The 16,370-nt window shown below is 40.9% G+C and overlaps 1 protein-coding gene and 1 long non-coding RNA gene across 3 annotated transcripts; both read left to right on the plus strand.

Annotated features, from left to right (window-relative positions):
• Positions 1 to 1,778: 1,778 nt before the first annotated feature.
• Positions 1,779 to 10,031, plus strand: LOC111964978 (metalloreductase STEAP4). 2 transcript variants are annotated; one of them, XM_023988881.2, is made up of 11 exons: positions 1,779 to 2,015; positions 2,164 to 2,384; positions 2,556 to 2,663; positions 2,965 to 3,035; positions 3,143 to 3,230; positions 4,487 to 4,765; positions 4,855 to 4,949; positions 5,054 to 5,164; positions 5,266 to 5,308; positions 6,269 to 6,433; positions 9,539 to 10,031. In XM_023988881.2, exons 2-11 carry the CDS (start codon positions 2,166 to 2,168, stop codon positions 9,800 to 9,802), a joined length of 1,443 nt encoding a protein of 480 aa, XP_023844649.1. In that variant the 5' UTR covers positions 1,779 to 2,015; positions 2,164 to 2,165; the 3' UTR covers positions 9,803 to 10,031. The 2 variants fall into 2 exon arrangements, with proteins under 2 accessions (XP_023844649.1, XP_023844648.1); XM_023988880.2 differs by having other exon boundaries at positions 2,011 to 2,080.
• Positions 10,032 to 15,156: 5,125 nt separating this feature from the next.
• On the plus strand, positions 15,157 to 16,063 carry LOC111964722 (uncharacterized). The gene is made up of 3 exons (XR_002877421.1): positions 15,157 to 15,194; positions 15,365 to 15,422; positions 15,705 to 16,063. It is a non-coding gene; the product is annotated as an uncharacterized lncRNA (long non-coding RNA).
• The last annotated feature ends 307 nt before the right edge of the window (positions 16,064 to 16,370 follow it).

The following is a 16,370-nucleotide window of genomic DNA, read 5'->3' on the forward strand; positions in this document are numbered from 1 at the left end:
GCTGGCTAACAGCCTGCTGCCTGGCCTGTACCCTATTTCATTGTGGAGCTAGGGGAGTTAGAGCCCTGTCTATGTTCGTAGATAAGATGAGAGCACCCCTCCAGCTAGGGTGGAGTCCGTCACTCCTCAATAGGCCAGGCTTGGTCCTGTTTGTGGGTGAGTCCCAGAAAGAGGGCCAATTATCTACAAATTCTATCTTTTGAATTTAATCTATTTTAGAATAAGACTCTAACGTAACAAAATGTGCACAAAGTCAAAAAACTATCGGACAAAAAAACTAAACATATATATATATATATATATATATATATATATATATACACACAAAGTACATCCACTGAGTGTACAAAACAGAAAGACATAGCCTGATCAGCTGAAAGCTATGATCACTTATTGATGTCGCCTGTTAAATCCACTTTAATCAGTGTAGATGATTAAAGAAGCATTTTTAAGCCTTGAGACAATTGAGACATGGATTGTGTGTGTGTGCTATTCAGGGTGTGAATGGGCAAGATGAAAGATTTAAGCAAACTTGAGACAACTGTGGGAAGCATTGGAGTTAACATGGGCCAGCATCCCTATGGAATTCTTTCAACACCTTGTAGAGTCCATGCCCTGACGAATTGAGGCTGTTGTGACGACCTTCCCACTCTGTCTGCCGTATTCGCTCTTTGTTCTTGTTTCCTTATTAGGATGCCGGTGGGCGGAGTTGGGAGGGTCGTCAGCTACATGGGAAACACCTGGGCCCGCTGTGTCATAGGATAAATACACCACTTCCCCATTCATGGAAGAGACTCTCTCCATGCAGACACCTTTACAGATTTTGTTGTGTATCTTGGTGATTTTTGGTTGTTTGCTTTAGCACCTTTCAACACCCTGCATTATCACATTTTGCATGCAAAACACTCACTTACACTACTGATTACTGATTACACACACCATTGTATATTGTACTTAGTTAATAAATATATTTTGTTATTCCTTATCTCCACGTTGTCTCCCTTTTGTTACGGGCTTTGAGCCAGTTCGTGACACTGTTCAGTGAGCAAAAGGTGTTCCTAATGTTTTGTACACTCAGTGTATATGTATATAATGGTGTGCATAGACAGTATGTGAATAGGAAAGGTGTGTACAGCAGTAGTTGTATAAGATGAGCGAATGGGTGGGGTGACTGTAAACTAGACCCAGTCTAAAGCTTGGGTTCACTAATTCTACTGTGCTCTGACCCCACCTCAAGCATTTAGATTTTTCTTGCTTTCATGAAACCAGTATTTCAAGACACTGTTCATGGTGATGTGACACAGTTCTTCTGGTATTTCATATTCTGGGATTTTTGGAGTTACAAGCATATTGTTGCACGCAATGGAATGTTGTCACATCTTTGAACAAAAGCTATCTGAGGTAAGGTAGTATTACAACAAACCAAAGTGCATCTGCTGTTGTGTTATTGTCATTAACTGTGAAAGGACCTGTGCTCGTATGCCATTTAGTAAACTCCTGTTGCAAAATACATACTGTTTGAAATATGTATTTAATGTTGATATTTCTGCATGATAGAGCACAGACTATTCCACTTATGTAGCCATCCTGCTTCCCAGAAACCACTGGCCTGTCCTCAGAGACACTACAGAGTGAGTGCCATGGGCTGTCATACACACACACACACACACACACACAAACACAAACACACACAAGCAAAAACACACCGCTTCTCTTCCAACAAAGTTTCCAGCTTGGCAGAGAGACTAATCCCTTCCCTCAGACCAGGAGCCCAGACACAAATAGAGACTCAGTCTGTAGTATCTCAGTCAGTCAGTCAGGACTTTAATCTGGATAACTCAGAGGAGCTGCTCCAACTCTGAAGACTATTGTTTTGGGACATGTAATGCAGAGAACATTTCATTGCAGTTCAACTACAGTAAGTTGTCCTATCATTGATTGACAGTGCTCTGTCTGGACAGTACTGTAACTCCATCTAGAGGAGGTGTCTGCTGAAGAACTTGGCGAAGTGAAAGGTACGTTCATCCTGTGAGCTCCATTTATGTGAATGTACTTATTCTGTGATTGAAACTTCAGGAAGGTATTTTAAACTCTTTGGGCTTTTTGACACTTTCTGTTGATTCTATCTACAACTCAAGGTGATCTTTGCCTGTCTCTGTTCAGGCATGACGGGTCAGGAGAGGAGTGAGGAGAAGAGTGAGTGTGTGTCCCTGTCTCCGATGATGGAAACTGTCCCTGCCCTACCTGAGAGTGAGAGGGTGTGTGTGTTTGGGACGGGGGACCTGGGGCGCTCTCTGGGCCTGCGTCTGCTGCAGGCGGGGTACGGTGTGGTGTTCGGCAGCCGKCGGCCCCACAGCAGCAGCCGCCTACCCCACGGAGCACAGGTACAAAATAAAGTAGATCTGGTTTTATGTGGTGATATGTTAAATGTGGATATGTGTTTTTACCGTGTTGTAAATGTATTTCAATATATTTTTTTATGTTTGAGGGAGTATATGTAAATATACTGTACTTGTGTTTCTGTGTGTATCAGTATGTTGATGATGTATATGCAGGTCCTGGGCCATGCTGCAGCTGCCCAGTCAGCCCATATGATCTTCATCGCTGTCCAGAGAGAACACTACGACTTCCTGGTACCACTGGCCAATCAGCTTAAGGGGAAGGTAGCATATATGTATTATTACTTCTGCTATATGTATTAATGTCTGTTTTGTCAGTATGTAACTGTATATTTGGCTAACATAATGTATGTCCCAGCATATTTAGCCAATATATTCTGTGTCCCAGTGTATTTAGCCAATATATTCTCTGTCCCAGTGTATTTAGACAATATATTCTTTGTCCCAATGTATTTAGCCAATATATTCTATGTCCCAGTGTATTTAGCCAATATAATGTATATTCCAGTGTACTTAGCAAATATATTGTATGAATCAGTGTATTTGATGCCATGTTGAATTGCAGGTGTTGGTGGACCTCAGTAACAACCTGAGGAAGAATCAGTACCCAGAGGCCAACGCAGAGTACCTGCAAAGGTGAGAGCTATACAGTATATGCTGTTATTATGTGTATGTTTTTTTGTTAACTAGGGATGTTTTTATATGTTGATATAATGTAAATGTGGTTACATGTACCTGAACAGTCTGGTCCCTGGAGCTGAGGTGGTTAAAGGCTTCAACACCCTGTCTGCCTGGAGTCTGCAGAATGGACCTTCAGATGCCAACAGACAGGTACACACCGAGGTTCAAGCCATGCCCATGAAACCAATTGGCTACTAGATTCAAGTCTATATACTGTACACTTCATGACCAAAAGTATGTGGACACCTGCTCATCGAACATCTCATTCCAAAATTATGGGCATTAATATGGAGTTGGTCTACCCTTTGCTGCCATAACAGCCTCCACTCTTCTGGGAAGGCTTTCCACAAGATGTTGAAACATTGCTGCAGGGACTTACTTTCATTCAGCCACAATAGCTTTAGTGAGGTTGAGCACTGATGTTGGACGTTTAGGCCTGGCTTGCAGTCGGCGTTACAAATTATCCCAAAGGTGTTCAATGGGGTTGAGGTCAGGGCTCTGTGCAGGCCAGTCAAGTTCTTCCACACCAATCTCGGTAAACCATTTCTGTATGGACCTTGCTTTGTGCACAGGGGCATTGTCATGCTGAAACAGCAAAGGGCCTTCCCCAAACTGTTTCCATAATGTTGGAAGCACAGAATCATCTAGAATGTCATTGTATGCTGTAGCGTTAGCACGAACCATGAAAACATCCCCAGACCATTATTCCTCCTCTACCGAACTTGACTGAGGGACTTTACAGATAATTGTATGTGTGTGGTACAGAGATGAGGTAGTCATTCAAAAATCATGTTAAACATTATTATTGGACAGAGAGTGAGTTCATGCAACTTATTATGTGATTTGTTAAGCACATTTTTACTCCTAAACTTGTTAACGTTTGCCATAATTTCTTGACTCAACACATTTTAGCTTATCATTTTGTATATATTTTTTTTAATTTCTAAAAACATAATTCCACTTTGACATTATGGGGTATTGTGTGTAGGCCAGTGACACATAATTTCAATTTAATCCATGACAAATGCAGGTTGTAACATAACAAAATGGGGAGAGAAAGTCAAGGGGTGGAATACTTTTTGAAGGCACTGTACATTTTGACTGTCAGCATGTTGATTTGAGGGGTGGCCAGTCCTCTTCTGGCTGTGCCGGGTGGAGATTATAACAGAACATGGTCAAATAATAATAATCACAGAAGGTTATCGAGGGTGTAGCAAGTCAGCACCTCAGGAGTAAATGTCAGTTGGCTTTTCATAGCCGATCATTAAGAGTATCTCTACCGCTTTTTGGAGCATACAATAAATGTCAGTGTTTGAATGATTTATTTTGTGCAGGCATTTTTGCTCATCTTTATCAAGGGCGTCACTGATTTCGGACCCCACTGTATGTGCATAAATATATGTTAGGTGTATATCTGCGGGGAAAGTGTGGAGGCCAAGCAGGTGGTGATAGCGGTAGCAACCAAGCTGGGTCTCAGTGCCCTGGACCGGGGCTTTCTCTCAGTGGCCCGGGAGCTGGAGGACTTCCCCCTACAGCTGTTCCCCCAGTGGAGGCTCCCCCTGCGCATCGCCATTGGCCTCAGCGCTGCCTTCTTCTTCTACCTGCTGATCAGATATGTCATCTATGCATACGTCACCCAGGGCGACGACATCTCCTTCAGAATCATGGTCTCACTGGCCAACCAGGTACTGGCCACAGGCCCTCTGAATGGTTGTGTTCTGTTTGTTTCTGTGTGTGTTACCAGCTGTTCAAGGTGTGTATGTGTTCTCTCCAGGTGTGTCCCATCGTGTCTCTGATCATGCTGTCTCTCTGTTACCTGCCTGGTGTCCTGGCTTCCATCCTGCAGCTCTACAGAGGCACCAAGTACAGGTCAGATCTTTGTGTGTATGTGTGTGTTTGCATGCATGTATGTTCACACGAGGTTGCATATGTATTTATGTTGATTATAAGTGTTTATGTATGTTTAACATCAGGCGCTTCCCTGATTGGCTGGATCGCTGGATGCTGTGCAGGAAACAGCTGGGTCTACTGTCGCTGGGGTTCGCCTTTCTGCACGTGCTCTATACACTGATCATACCCATACGGTCAGTGGAGCATACACTCAAATGCACACGCATGCACACACACACAGTGGCATGTATCTTCCTTTAGTTTTTAGTAAAGAAAGTATTGATTTTGTTCTCAGGTACTCTGTGATGTTCTGGGTCACTGAACACACTGTCTCTCTGGTAAGAACTGTACGCCAAATTAAACACTTTCAAAACAGTGAACATTGAATAGACAAAATTGTGTACAGATGTAGAATCTTCATTTGACCACTCTGTTGTCGCTGAGAATTACTCTGCGCCGCAGGATTTACATAAATTCACACTAATACATGGTTACATTAAAGACATTCTCCTGAACCTTTGTATACTTTTTAGCTAGTAGTTCTGAAAGTAGCACTCACGAGCCAAAAGTGGTCCCCAAAAACGTCTACTATGTCACATTTGTTTAGATATGTGCACCACGTCATTGGTTTCTCTCTCTCTCTCTGCTGTGGGCACTGAGCCGTTGGGCCCACCCTGCAACCTCATTGGATGATGCTGGGCAGGCCTCTTGCTAGCTGTCACTCAAATGTGAGGGGCTGAAGCTCTTTGGCTAAAACTTGAATTGCTAAGGGGCTGGCCCATATGGGGGAAATGTAGGGAAAATGGCGTTGTACAGACAGCTTCAAGAAAACAGTCGCTTTCAAACTAAGTATTTCGTGACTAATTGTGATAAGAAAGTAATTTTGCTCATTGATTTATGAATGTATGAACTACACATTGAGACATCCAGCCTAAAGCAGGAGGTTTCAAAAACACAGAAGTTCCAGAGCATGTCTTAACAGTGTTGCACTTTTCAGGTAGCCTAATTTTGGCTAGCTAATAGCCTAGCCACCAATCAAGTAACATTACATTGGCGGAAAAGTGTAAATGGACAAAACATTCAAATCCTGTTGCTGCAGGATTATTTTGCTGTGACACAATACTGGTCATATTAAGATCATACATCTGTACATTGGACACACACCTACAGTATATAGCAGGATTCAGGCACTGGTTTTGATTATACTGGATTACGCCACTTCCTTGCTCTCACGCTTCCTCTTTCTCACATTGTTTCTCTTCTCTTTCTTGCTCTCTCTCTCTGTCTCTCTCCCCCAGATCAGAGAGAACAGGACCACAATGTTTGATACCACAACGGCCTGGCGTGGTGACTCCTACTTGTCCCTGGGAATTCTGGGATTTGGCCTGTACGTCCTATTGGGAATCACATCTCTTCCCTCCGTCAGTAACGTTCTCAGCTGGAGGGAGTTTAGCTTCATACAGGTGGGATCACCAGGACCGGTCACACTGAATGTTTAGGCCAGACACACTTACGAGGCACTTATTTTCTGACCATTTTTAATAGCGGTGGGGTTATCGATACAGTTAAATATCGCAATATTATTTTGGACTATATTATATTGATACTTTGACTCCAAGTATCGATTTGTAACCGCCCCCCCTTTTCTTGTTGCTAGGAAGCGTTAGCTAGCGCTAGTCGGCTGTATCGCTGGTATTTTTCATCCTATAGATTGTTCTCCATCTTCTTTTTAAATAGTGAGACAATGTTTTCAGCCCTTTTATTTCCATGACTGATAACGTTTTCTCATGCTCTCTTGTCTCTCTGCAGCAGACATATAGTGAACAATATGTCAACATCAAATCGCAATAAAATCGATGTATCGAATCATAATACACATAGAATCGTGAGAATTGCAATACCTATTGTATCGCACCTAAGTATCGTGATAATATCGTATCGTGAGGTCCCTGGCAATTACCAGCCCTAATTTGTACACTTATCTCCTTCGGTGTTTCCCCTATTAGCGTATTCATGCGGTGTGCAGAGCCAACATCCAGGCCAGAATGCAATAGAACTCCAGGAAAGTAATCTGATTTTCAGCAGACAAGCCAGAGGTTATGTGCTGGGGATAATAAGGAGAAACTCCGGCTCATTCTCTAATTCATTAATTCCCCTCAAATTGGTGCAGTGATTTAAATGTTAAGTTATTCATCAGATATAATTTAGGAGGAATATATTAGAACAGGCCAGGAGAATTCACCTAGAGATGTATGTGCAGGGGCATCATCTGCCCCCAAAAGTTGAGGGGGCACAAATTACAGTGTCTGAGGATGGCTTGGTGATGGTCCGGACTGGGGGTCTGAAGTTGGAGAACTTGGCATTTTTCAAACATCTGAAACAGATATTTTCTGTAATCTGGAACCATAAATCATTATACTTAATTATATGTAAAATATATCTAAGCATACCTCTTGAGCTGTCTGACTGGTGAGTCTTTTTTTAAAGAAACAAAATGTGAAACCTTGCCAGCAGGTGTGCCAGCTATGATAGTTAGACAAGCTAGCTACACTAACTTGATTGATAGCCTGAAATAACTTATTGGGAACCTAAAATTGCTAGGTGGCTAGTAGTATTACAGAGAAACTATATTATTAAAAATGCTTAAACAGGACAAATCTGTGGTGTGCATATTGGCCCGACGTGTGTGTGTGTGTCAAGGTAGGCCAGAGGTCTGCAGAGGTGTGGACTCGAGTCACATGACTTGGACTCGAGTCAGACTCGAGTCACAAATATGATGACTTGCAACTCGACTTTGACTTTAACACCAATGACTCGTGACTTAACTTGGACTTGAGCCTTTTGACTCGACCTGACTTGATACCCTCCCCAAGACCAAATTTTTAAAATGATGCTATTAGAAAAAGTGTGCAGCGCAACAACTCTTCATTTAACAGATAACTATTTGGACATCAGCCAACACAAATTTTGCCAGCTGATAAAAAGTTGCGCGTTTCAAGGCAGAGGAACGTCGGCAGGTGAATTCAGATGGAGCCCTTGGAAAGATGATACCCAACATTATTATTTTTGGATATAAAGACTTCGCTGTATCAACAAAAAACAGATTGCAACTTGCAAAACATGCGGGAAGAAAATTACATACGGGGGCGCAACAAGTTCCAACTTTGTTGGAACTTTCAATTGGCAACCCATGTATTTCCATGGAAAGTAATAAATATATATATTTTTAAAAGCATTCATGATTTGCGTAAATGTAATATACTAACTATTACTCTTGTTAAAAATTTGAAATGGTATTACATTTGGTGAAGAGCACATTATGACTTGTTTAGGACTCGAAACTCAAAGTTTAGGATTTGAGACTTGTCGGTCTTGACTTGGGACTTGACTTGGGACTTGAGTGCTAAGACTTGAGACTTACTTGTGACTTGTTAAACAATGACTTGGTCCGACCTCTGGAGGTCTGTCTCTGTGAAGGTCAGTCCCATATTTGATCATAGTTAAATTATACAACGATTGCCCCTTCGCTAAGCCACGCCCCCTTCATTACTTAGCAAACTTGGGCAACACTTTTCCAGGAAGTCCAACTCTCTGTTCAAACCACCATTGGAGAAAACCACTTAGGATGATCTTAAATTGTGTTTTAAAGTAACTGTCCAGTGAAAATCTCACTTTTAAAAGTTTATGTTCTGTTAACTCTTAACTAGATAAGGTTGTTGACTCATCCTATACCAGTATTTGTGGCCAAAGCATAAATTGGAGAAAAAACACTATCCAACGGAGCACTGCAATTGGTTGCCTAATATTCTGGGGTGAGGCTTAGCTAAGGGTCAATTAAGGGAGATTTATCTGGCCAGCCTGTTTCCGAAGTTTCTCCAGGCTTCTCCTTGCACAGCTCCAATGCCTAGAGTGTTATTAGCCTTATCTGGGATAAACGTGTGCATGTCCAATAGGCTATCCTAAAGCTAAACTATATATTTAAGATAATTGTCAAAAGTGTGTGAGTTTGGGTGTGCTTGTGCGTGTTTCAGAGCCATGCACAGACCTTTGGGTGGGACGTGCTCAAAGTGAAAAAAGCCCCCCATAGAAAAGCATAGAGTAGACCTTTATTTTATGCAAATCCCACTAACGCCATTGTAAGCAAGCTTGTAGCCTACTGCTCAAAGAGAGGGCAATGAGGGGTGGGCTATCAGCTGATCATAGTGAATGTAGAAGGAGCTAGTTAGCTAGCTAGTTAGTTAGTTATTCTGTTGAAACAATCTAACTAGACTTTACCTGTGATTGGAGAATGTTCTGCTGCTAACATCAGCCTCAGGCCTACTGGGGGGCAGAATGGTGGGGAGGGGACATTTTCCCCCAAAAATGAGAAATTACCTAGTTTGATGGGCAATTAATTTAAATAGCAATAGAGAAAATATACAAATTCAAACAAGCCCTGGCATATGCAAGTTTATTTTGTCATAGGAGGGCAAAAGGGCAGGTGCTCAAACTTCCTTAGACCTCTATCTGTGCACGTGCCTGGCGTGTGTGTGTGGTTCATGTGTTTGTGTTATGTTCTCTCCCACCAGTCCAAGCTGGGTCACCTGACTCTGCTGTTGTGTACGGCGCACACCTACCTGTATGGCTGGAACAGATTCCTGAGTGCCTCCACCTACAAGTGGTACACCCCACCGGGCTACATGCTGTGTCTGGTGCTTCCCTCTGTGGTGCTGCTGCTCAAGCTGCTGCTCATCACCCCCTGTGTGGACCGAACCATCACCCGCATACGCCAGGGCTGGGAGAGGGGGGCAGATCAGAGGAACCCTAAAGACAGCCAACCACTGATACCTTAGAGGACACACACACACAGACACACACAAAATAACACCCTCAGTGTGATGACAGCTTTGTCTTCGAGGCATGAACTCTTGTTTCTTTGCTATTGTACCCTCAGAGGTTGGCTACCATTCAATCATCGTTTGCCATGTTTCTGGGATCAAAAACCAACAATAACATTTAATTGATATGCAGTCGTATTTCTTTTTGTATTACACTGTAAACATTGTTGCATGTAATGCATATATTTTCAACCGTATGTCAACCAGACACTAGTTTTCTCTCTTACGTAAAGAGAATGGTGAAAGCTCTCTCTCATATCCTCTCTTACTGTACATCCTCGCTCTTCTTTGACTGATTGTACAGTTATCCCCAGATGAAACACAGGTTTCAGAGACGTATAAAGGTTTTTCAATATATATTTTGTGTCCGTCTGATACATCTCCAGGGGCAGGTCAGACACATAAAAACACATCTATCAGTGTGATCAGAGTGTTATTTCCTCCAGAAAACAGACTCTCTGAAACCCAGCAACAGGCTTCCCTTTCATCACTAGATAGACAGAGTGGCCCACAGTGTCTTCTGTTATGGGGAGCACTTCCATTTGTGGTGGATATAGCTGGCTGTTTGTGTAGATGCCAATTATCTAAATACATAGATGAACTTTTAGGTGCATGCAGAAAGACATAATCCCAGAAACAGCTTGTACCAACATTAAAAACACAGGAACAATGTGGAAACAATGTTGATTCAACCAGTGTCTGACAAGTGGGATCTTTTGGAATAATTATTTTTATTTCATCAAGAAAAGAATTGGGTATATATTTTCCTTCACTCACTTACTTCATAAAATACTACACAAACAAAACATTGTATGAAATTCCATTAGCCTGTGTGCCTATTAGACTTTGGGAGAATTTAGTGATTTATTCATGAAAGAACAGTTCATGTGGCAAAAGTGACACACCATGACTGGTGACAGAGTAATTGTCTTCTTTCCTGTAGTTTTTGCCAGCGGAATTTCACCAAACCAGATCAGTAGCTAGGTTCACATCCAATTGGTGACAGGTTTTCATGCAAATATTCTAAAATACACATAAAAACAAAATTTGCATTTTCCCACCAGAGATGTTTCCATCAAATTAACTTGTGGGTAAAATGTTGTGCGTGATGATCTAGTCCACATAAAACAACTTCTGTGGTTAAATTCCTATGCACCAAATAAAAAATAGAAGGGGCAGTGTTTCCATTCCATTTTCAACTCTGCCGATATAACAGCTCGCAGATAAAGCTAGGGTATAGCCTACATGATGAGATTATTATGGACAGAAGAGTATTTGTTTTTGTCAAACGGCAGCCAAGCGCATCAATCATCATATTACCAGAATAAGATCCTCAACCCTTCTTGGAATGGAGCATCAAGCTCATCACCATGCACCTTCACCACCAGTTAGTTCATCATAACATATTTCATCTGTAGACTAATAAACTGCATGCTTTCCCTTAGTCGTAATGGGAGGACCACACACTATATCATTGTGTGACTCCATGTTTACTTCAATATGATGTTTATTATATCAATATTTGTGCATAAAGGCGTTTGTTTCCACTGTCATTTCTCGCATAATTTATTTTAGACTCAAAAAAAGATCCTACCTTGTCAAGCGTGTTTTGTCACATTTGGAAGGTTTACTGACAAATGTGCTGTTTCCATCAGGCCTGTCATGATATTTTTATCTGACAGTTTACTCGCATAAAAGGTTGGATGGAAATCTGGTTTATGAGGAAACTAAAAATGCACAGGTGAATAATGCAGGCTGTTTAAAATGGACGATACTGTTTAAATGTACCTTTTTATTTGTTTATGCTCAAAAAAGGTTCCACATTTTAAATGTTCTGTCGATTTGTTTGATTCCTTTTCTGTTGTTTTAGCCTCGTCTCCATTTCTTACATTGTATGCACTTGGTATAATGCTCTTTTTATGAATGTGTTTTGTGAGTGCTGGTAAAGTACTTAGGGCTGCAAGTTTATCAATGTTACATAAAAACTTGTGACTGCTATTGTTCACCTGGATCAAATAAATGTTTTTATTGTTATGTTCTTCAATACATATATACAGTATTAATGAAAACCCTGATGTGAAATTCCCGGTTTAGGAATAATTTCTTGATGAAATAATAAAAAAATAAGATATATTCAAGTTCTAGTTGTCTATTATGCTGATGTTTCCTCATGTGTGACTGAATCAATATTTCTATGAGTAAGGTGAATAATAATACCTGTTTAGGTCAATAATGCCTGTCATGTTTCCTTTTTGTGTCATACAGTGGCTTGCGAAAGTATTCACCCCCTTGATATTTTTCCTATTTTGTTGCCTTACAACCTGAAATTAAAATATATTTTTTTTGGGGGGGGTTGTATCATTTGATTTACACAACATGCCTACCACTTTGAAGATGCAAAATATTTTTTATTGTGAAACAAACAAGAAATAAGACAAATAAACTGAAAACTTGGGTGTGCATAACTATTCACCCCCCCCAATGTCAATACTTTGTAGAGCAACCATTTGCAGCAATTACAGCTGCAAGTCTCTTGGGGTATGTCTCCATCAGCTTGACACATCTAGCCACTGGGATTGTTTCCCATTCGTCAAGGCAAAGCTGCTCCAGCTCCTTCAAGTTGGATGGATTCCACTGGTGTACCGCAATCTTTAATCTTAATTGGATTGAGGTCTGGGCTTTGGCCATTTCAAGACATTTAAATGTTTCCCATTAAACCACTCGAGTGTTGCTTTAGCAGTATGCTTAAGGTCATTGTTCTGCTGGAAGGTGAACCTCCGTCCCAGTCTCAAATCTTTGGAAGACTGAAACAGGTTTCCCTCAATAATTTCCCTGTATTTAGCGCCATCCATCATTCCTTCAATTCTGACCAGTTTCCCATTCCCTGCCAATGGAAAAACATCCCCACAGCATGATGCTGCCACCACCATGCTTCATTGTGGGGATGGTGTTCTCGGGTGAAGAGAGATGTTGGGTTTGTGCCAGACATAGCATTTTCCTTGATGGCCAAAAAGCTACATTTTAGTCTCATCTGACCAGAGTACCTTCTTCCATATGTTTGGGGAGTCTCCCACATGCCTTTTAGTGAACACCAAACGTGTTTGCTTATTTTTTTCTTTAAACAATGGCTTTTTCTGGCCACTCTTCCATAAAGCCCAGCTCTGTGGAGTGTACGGCTTCAAGTGGTCCTATGGACAGATACTCCAATCTCCACTGTGGAGCTTTGCAGCTCCTTCAGGGTTATCTTTGCTCTTTGTTGCCTCTCTGATTAATGCCCTCCTTGCCTGGTCCGTGAGTTTTGGTGGGCGGCCCTCTCTTGGCAGGTTTGCTCCGTGGGATGTTCAAAATTTCGGATATTTTTTTATAATCCAACCCTGAACTGTACTTCTCCACAACTTTGTCCCTGGCCTGTTTGGAGAGCTCCTTGGTCTTCGTGGTGCCACTTGCTTGGTGGTGCCCCTTGCTTAGTGGTGTTTCAGACTCTGGGGCCTTTCAGAACAGGTGTATGTATACTCAGATCATGTGACACTTAGATTGCACACAGGTGGACTTTATTTAACTTCTCTGCGCTACGGATCCCTTTAGCGGGATCATTTTCCTAAACAACCGCAGAATTGCAGGGCGCAAAATATTACAAAAAATATTTATAATCATGCAATCACAACTGAAATATACAAAAACCGCTGTGTTTTGTTTGTTGTTTGTTGTTAATCCACCTATCGTGTCAGATTTTGAAAATATGCTTTGCAGCGAAAGCAATCCAAGCTTTTGTGAGTGTATCAATCAATGCTAGAACAGCTAGCCCCAAATTAGCATGGTCACGAAAGTCAGAAAAGCAATAAAATTAATCGCTTACCTTTGATAATCTTCGGATGTTTGGACTCACGAGACTCCCAGTTACACAATAAATGTTCTTTTTGTTCGATAAATATTACTTTTATAACAAAAAAACGCCATTTGGGTTGTGCGTTATGTTGAGAAAACCACAGCCTCGTTCCGGTCCTGAAAGGCAGAAGAAAATTCCCAAGCGTATCAGATTCAAAAATATTACAAAAAATATTAATAATCATGCAATCACAAGTGATATATACCAAAACACAGCTTAGCTTGTTGTTAATCCACCTATCGTGTCAGATTTTGAAAATATGCTTTGCAGCGAAAGCATTCCAAGCTTTTGTGAGTGTATCAATCAATGATAGAACTGCTAGTCCCAAATTAGCATGGTCACGAAAGTCAGAAAAGCAATAAAATGAATCGCTTACCTTTGATAATCTTCGGATGTTTGCACTCACGAGACTCCCAGTTACACAATAAATGTTATTTTTGTTCGATAAATATTACTTTTATAACAAGAAAACGCCATTTGGGTTGCGCGGTATGTTCAGAAAACCAAAGCCTCGTTCCGTTTGACGAAAATTCCAAAAAGTATCCGTAATGTTCGTAGAAACATGTCAAATGTTTTTTATAATCAATCCTCAGGTTGTTTTTAACAAACATAATCGATAATATTTCAACCYMACCGTAACCTATTCAATAAKAGAGAGAAAGAAAATGGAGAGCTACCCCTCTCGCGCYCAGGAACTAATCAAAGGACACCTGACTASTTTTGAYAAATCTCGCAAATTTTTCTAAATAAAAGCCTGAAACTATGTCTAAAGCCTGGTCACAGCCTGAGGAAGCCATTGGAAAAGGAATCTGGTTGATACCCCATTAAATGGAAGAAAGACGGGCAAGGAAACACAGATTAAAAATAAAATAAAATCACTTCCGGGTTAGATTTCCTCAGGTTTTCGCCTGCAGAATCAGTATTGTTATACTCACAGACAATATTTTGACAGTTTTGGAAACTTTGGAGTGTTTTCTATCCTAATCTGTAAATTATATGCATATTCTACGATCTGGACCTGAGAAATAGTCTGTTTACTTTGGGAACGTTATTTAAAAAAAAATCTGACCCCTAGCGTCAAGAGGTTAACTAATTATGTGACTTCTGAAGGTAATTGGTTGCACCATATCTTATTTAGGGGCTTCATAGCAAAGGGGGTGAATACATATGCACAAACCACTTTTCTGTTTTTAATTTTTTATAATTTTTTGAAACAAGTAATTTTTTTCATTTCACTTCACCAATTTGGACTATTTTGTTTATGTCCATTACATGAAATCCAAATTAAAATCCATTTAAATTACAGGTTGTAATGCAACAAAATAGGAAAAACGCCAAGGGGGATGAATACTTTTGCAAGGCGCTGTAACCGCTGATGATATAAATGAATGAGGAAACAAGTAGAAGATAAGTATTCAGCTCCCTCACACACACCAACAAGGCACTCTGACAACCCACCAGGTAAGATCATGTGTTTTACAAATGTATGTTAAACCTGTTGCAATGCTAGTAACAGCACCTTGAATCTAACTAAAATGGTCTGCTCAGTAGCATACAGGGCAGATGTTTTTCATATGCATTAAAAAAGTTAATTTATTAAGACAAAATAACAGTTTTTTAATTCTTTCCAGATGGAGAAATTCCTACTATTACTTGTTGTGATTACAACATGCTGTGCTGTACCTCAAGGTAAGATAGTCACTGTGATAACTGCAATGAAATATGACAGTAAATAGTAGAAAGTAAAACTTATTCTGTTTTGACATGTTTAGCGGTTTTGGGTTTGGGTTTGCTCACTACAATTTAAACTTTTGCTACAGTGCACAATTCGCATCTGTTTATTTTCCCGAATGAAATGTAAGCTGAAAAATGCACATAGTCTTTTCTGCTTGTAAATAAAGCGTCCAACTTTGAAAAGAACAAGAACGCATTCCATTACAGAACACAACATGTTGTTGTTTCCTGTTTCAGGATCAGGATTGGTTCAGCGGGCGTTTCAACTAGCATTAGTCATTTGTAGGCCTGCTGACAGACGTCCACATTTGGGACTACGTGCTGTCTCCCTGTGAGATCCAGAGGAGCACCAACCACATGAACTTGACCACCGGCGACATACTCAACTGGAAGGCTTTGGACATCCAGACTAAAGGCAGAACAGGCAATCAGACTGTAACCATTATCACTCAAACAAATAATAATCAAGTGTCTATTATGCTATCTGGTAACTTTCCATATTGTGTAAATTAAAAGGCCATATCACTATATGTCTTTCAGCTGACAGTATACCATAAGAAACTGACAATGTAAATAAACTGTGTTGGTTGCGTGAATTAGCTGTCAGTGGTTGTATCATGCTAGGATAAATATAACCTTGTTACGGATGTCAGAGCTGCTCTAAGGCGTGAATTAAACATTAGTGCGAAGGCAGGATGTAAGCCAGTGTGTTTCACAATGTTACTGGTGTTGTTACAACTTAATACCATCCTGAAGATATGCATTGATATCTAATTTTGTAGATCAGCATTCATTCATGCACTATACACACACGCACGCACACACGCACGCACGCACGCACGCACGCACGCACGCACGCACGCACGCACGCACGCACGCACGCACGCACCCGCACGCACGCAC

This window comes from Salvelinus sp. IW2-2015, linkage group LG6.1 (genome assembly GCF_002910315.2).
Source record: "Salvelinus sp. IW2-2015 linkage group LG6.1, ASM291031v2, whole genome shotgun sequence".
In the NCBI taxonomy this organism is placed as follows: domain Eukaryota; kingdom Metazoa; phylum Chordata; class Actinopteri; order Salmoniformes; family Salmonidae; genus Salvelinus; species Salvelinus sp. IW2-2015.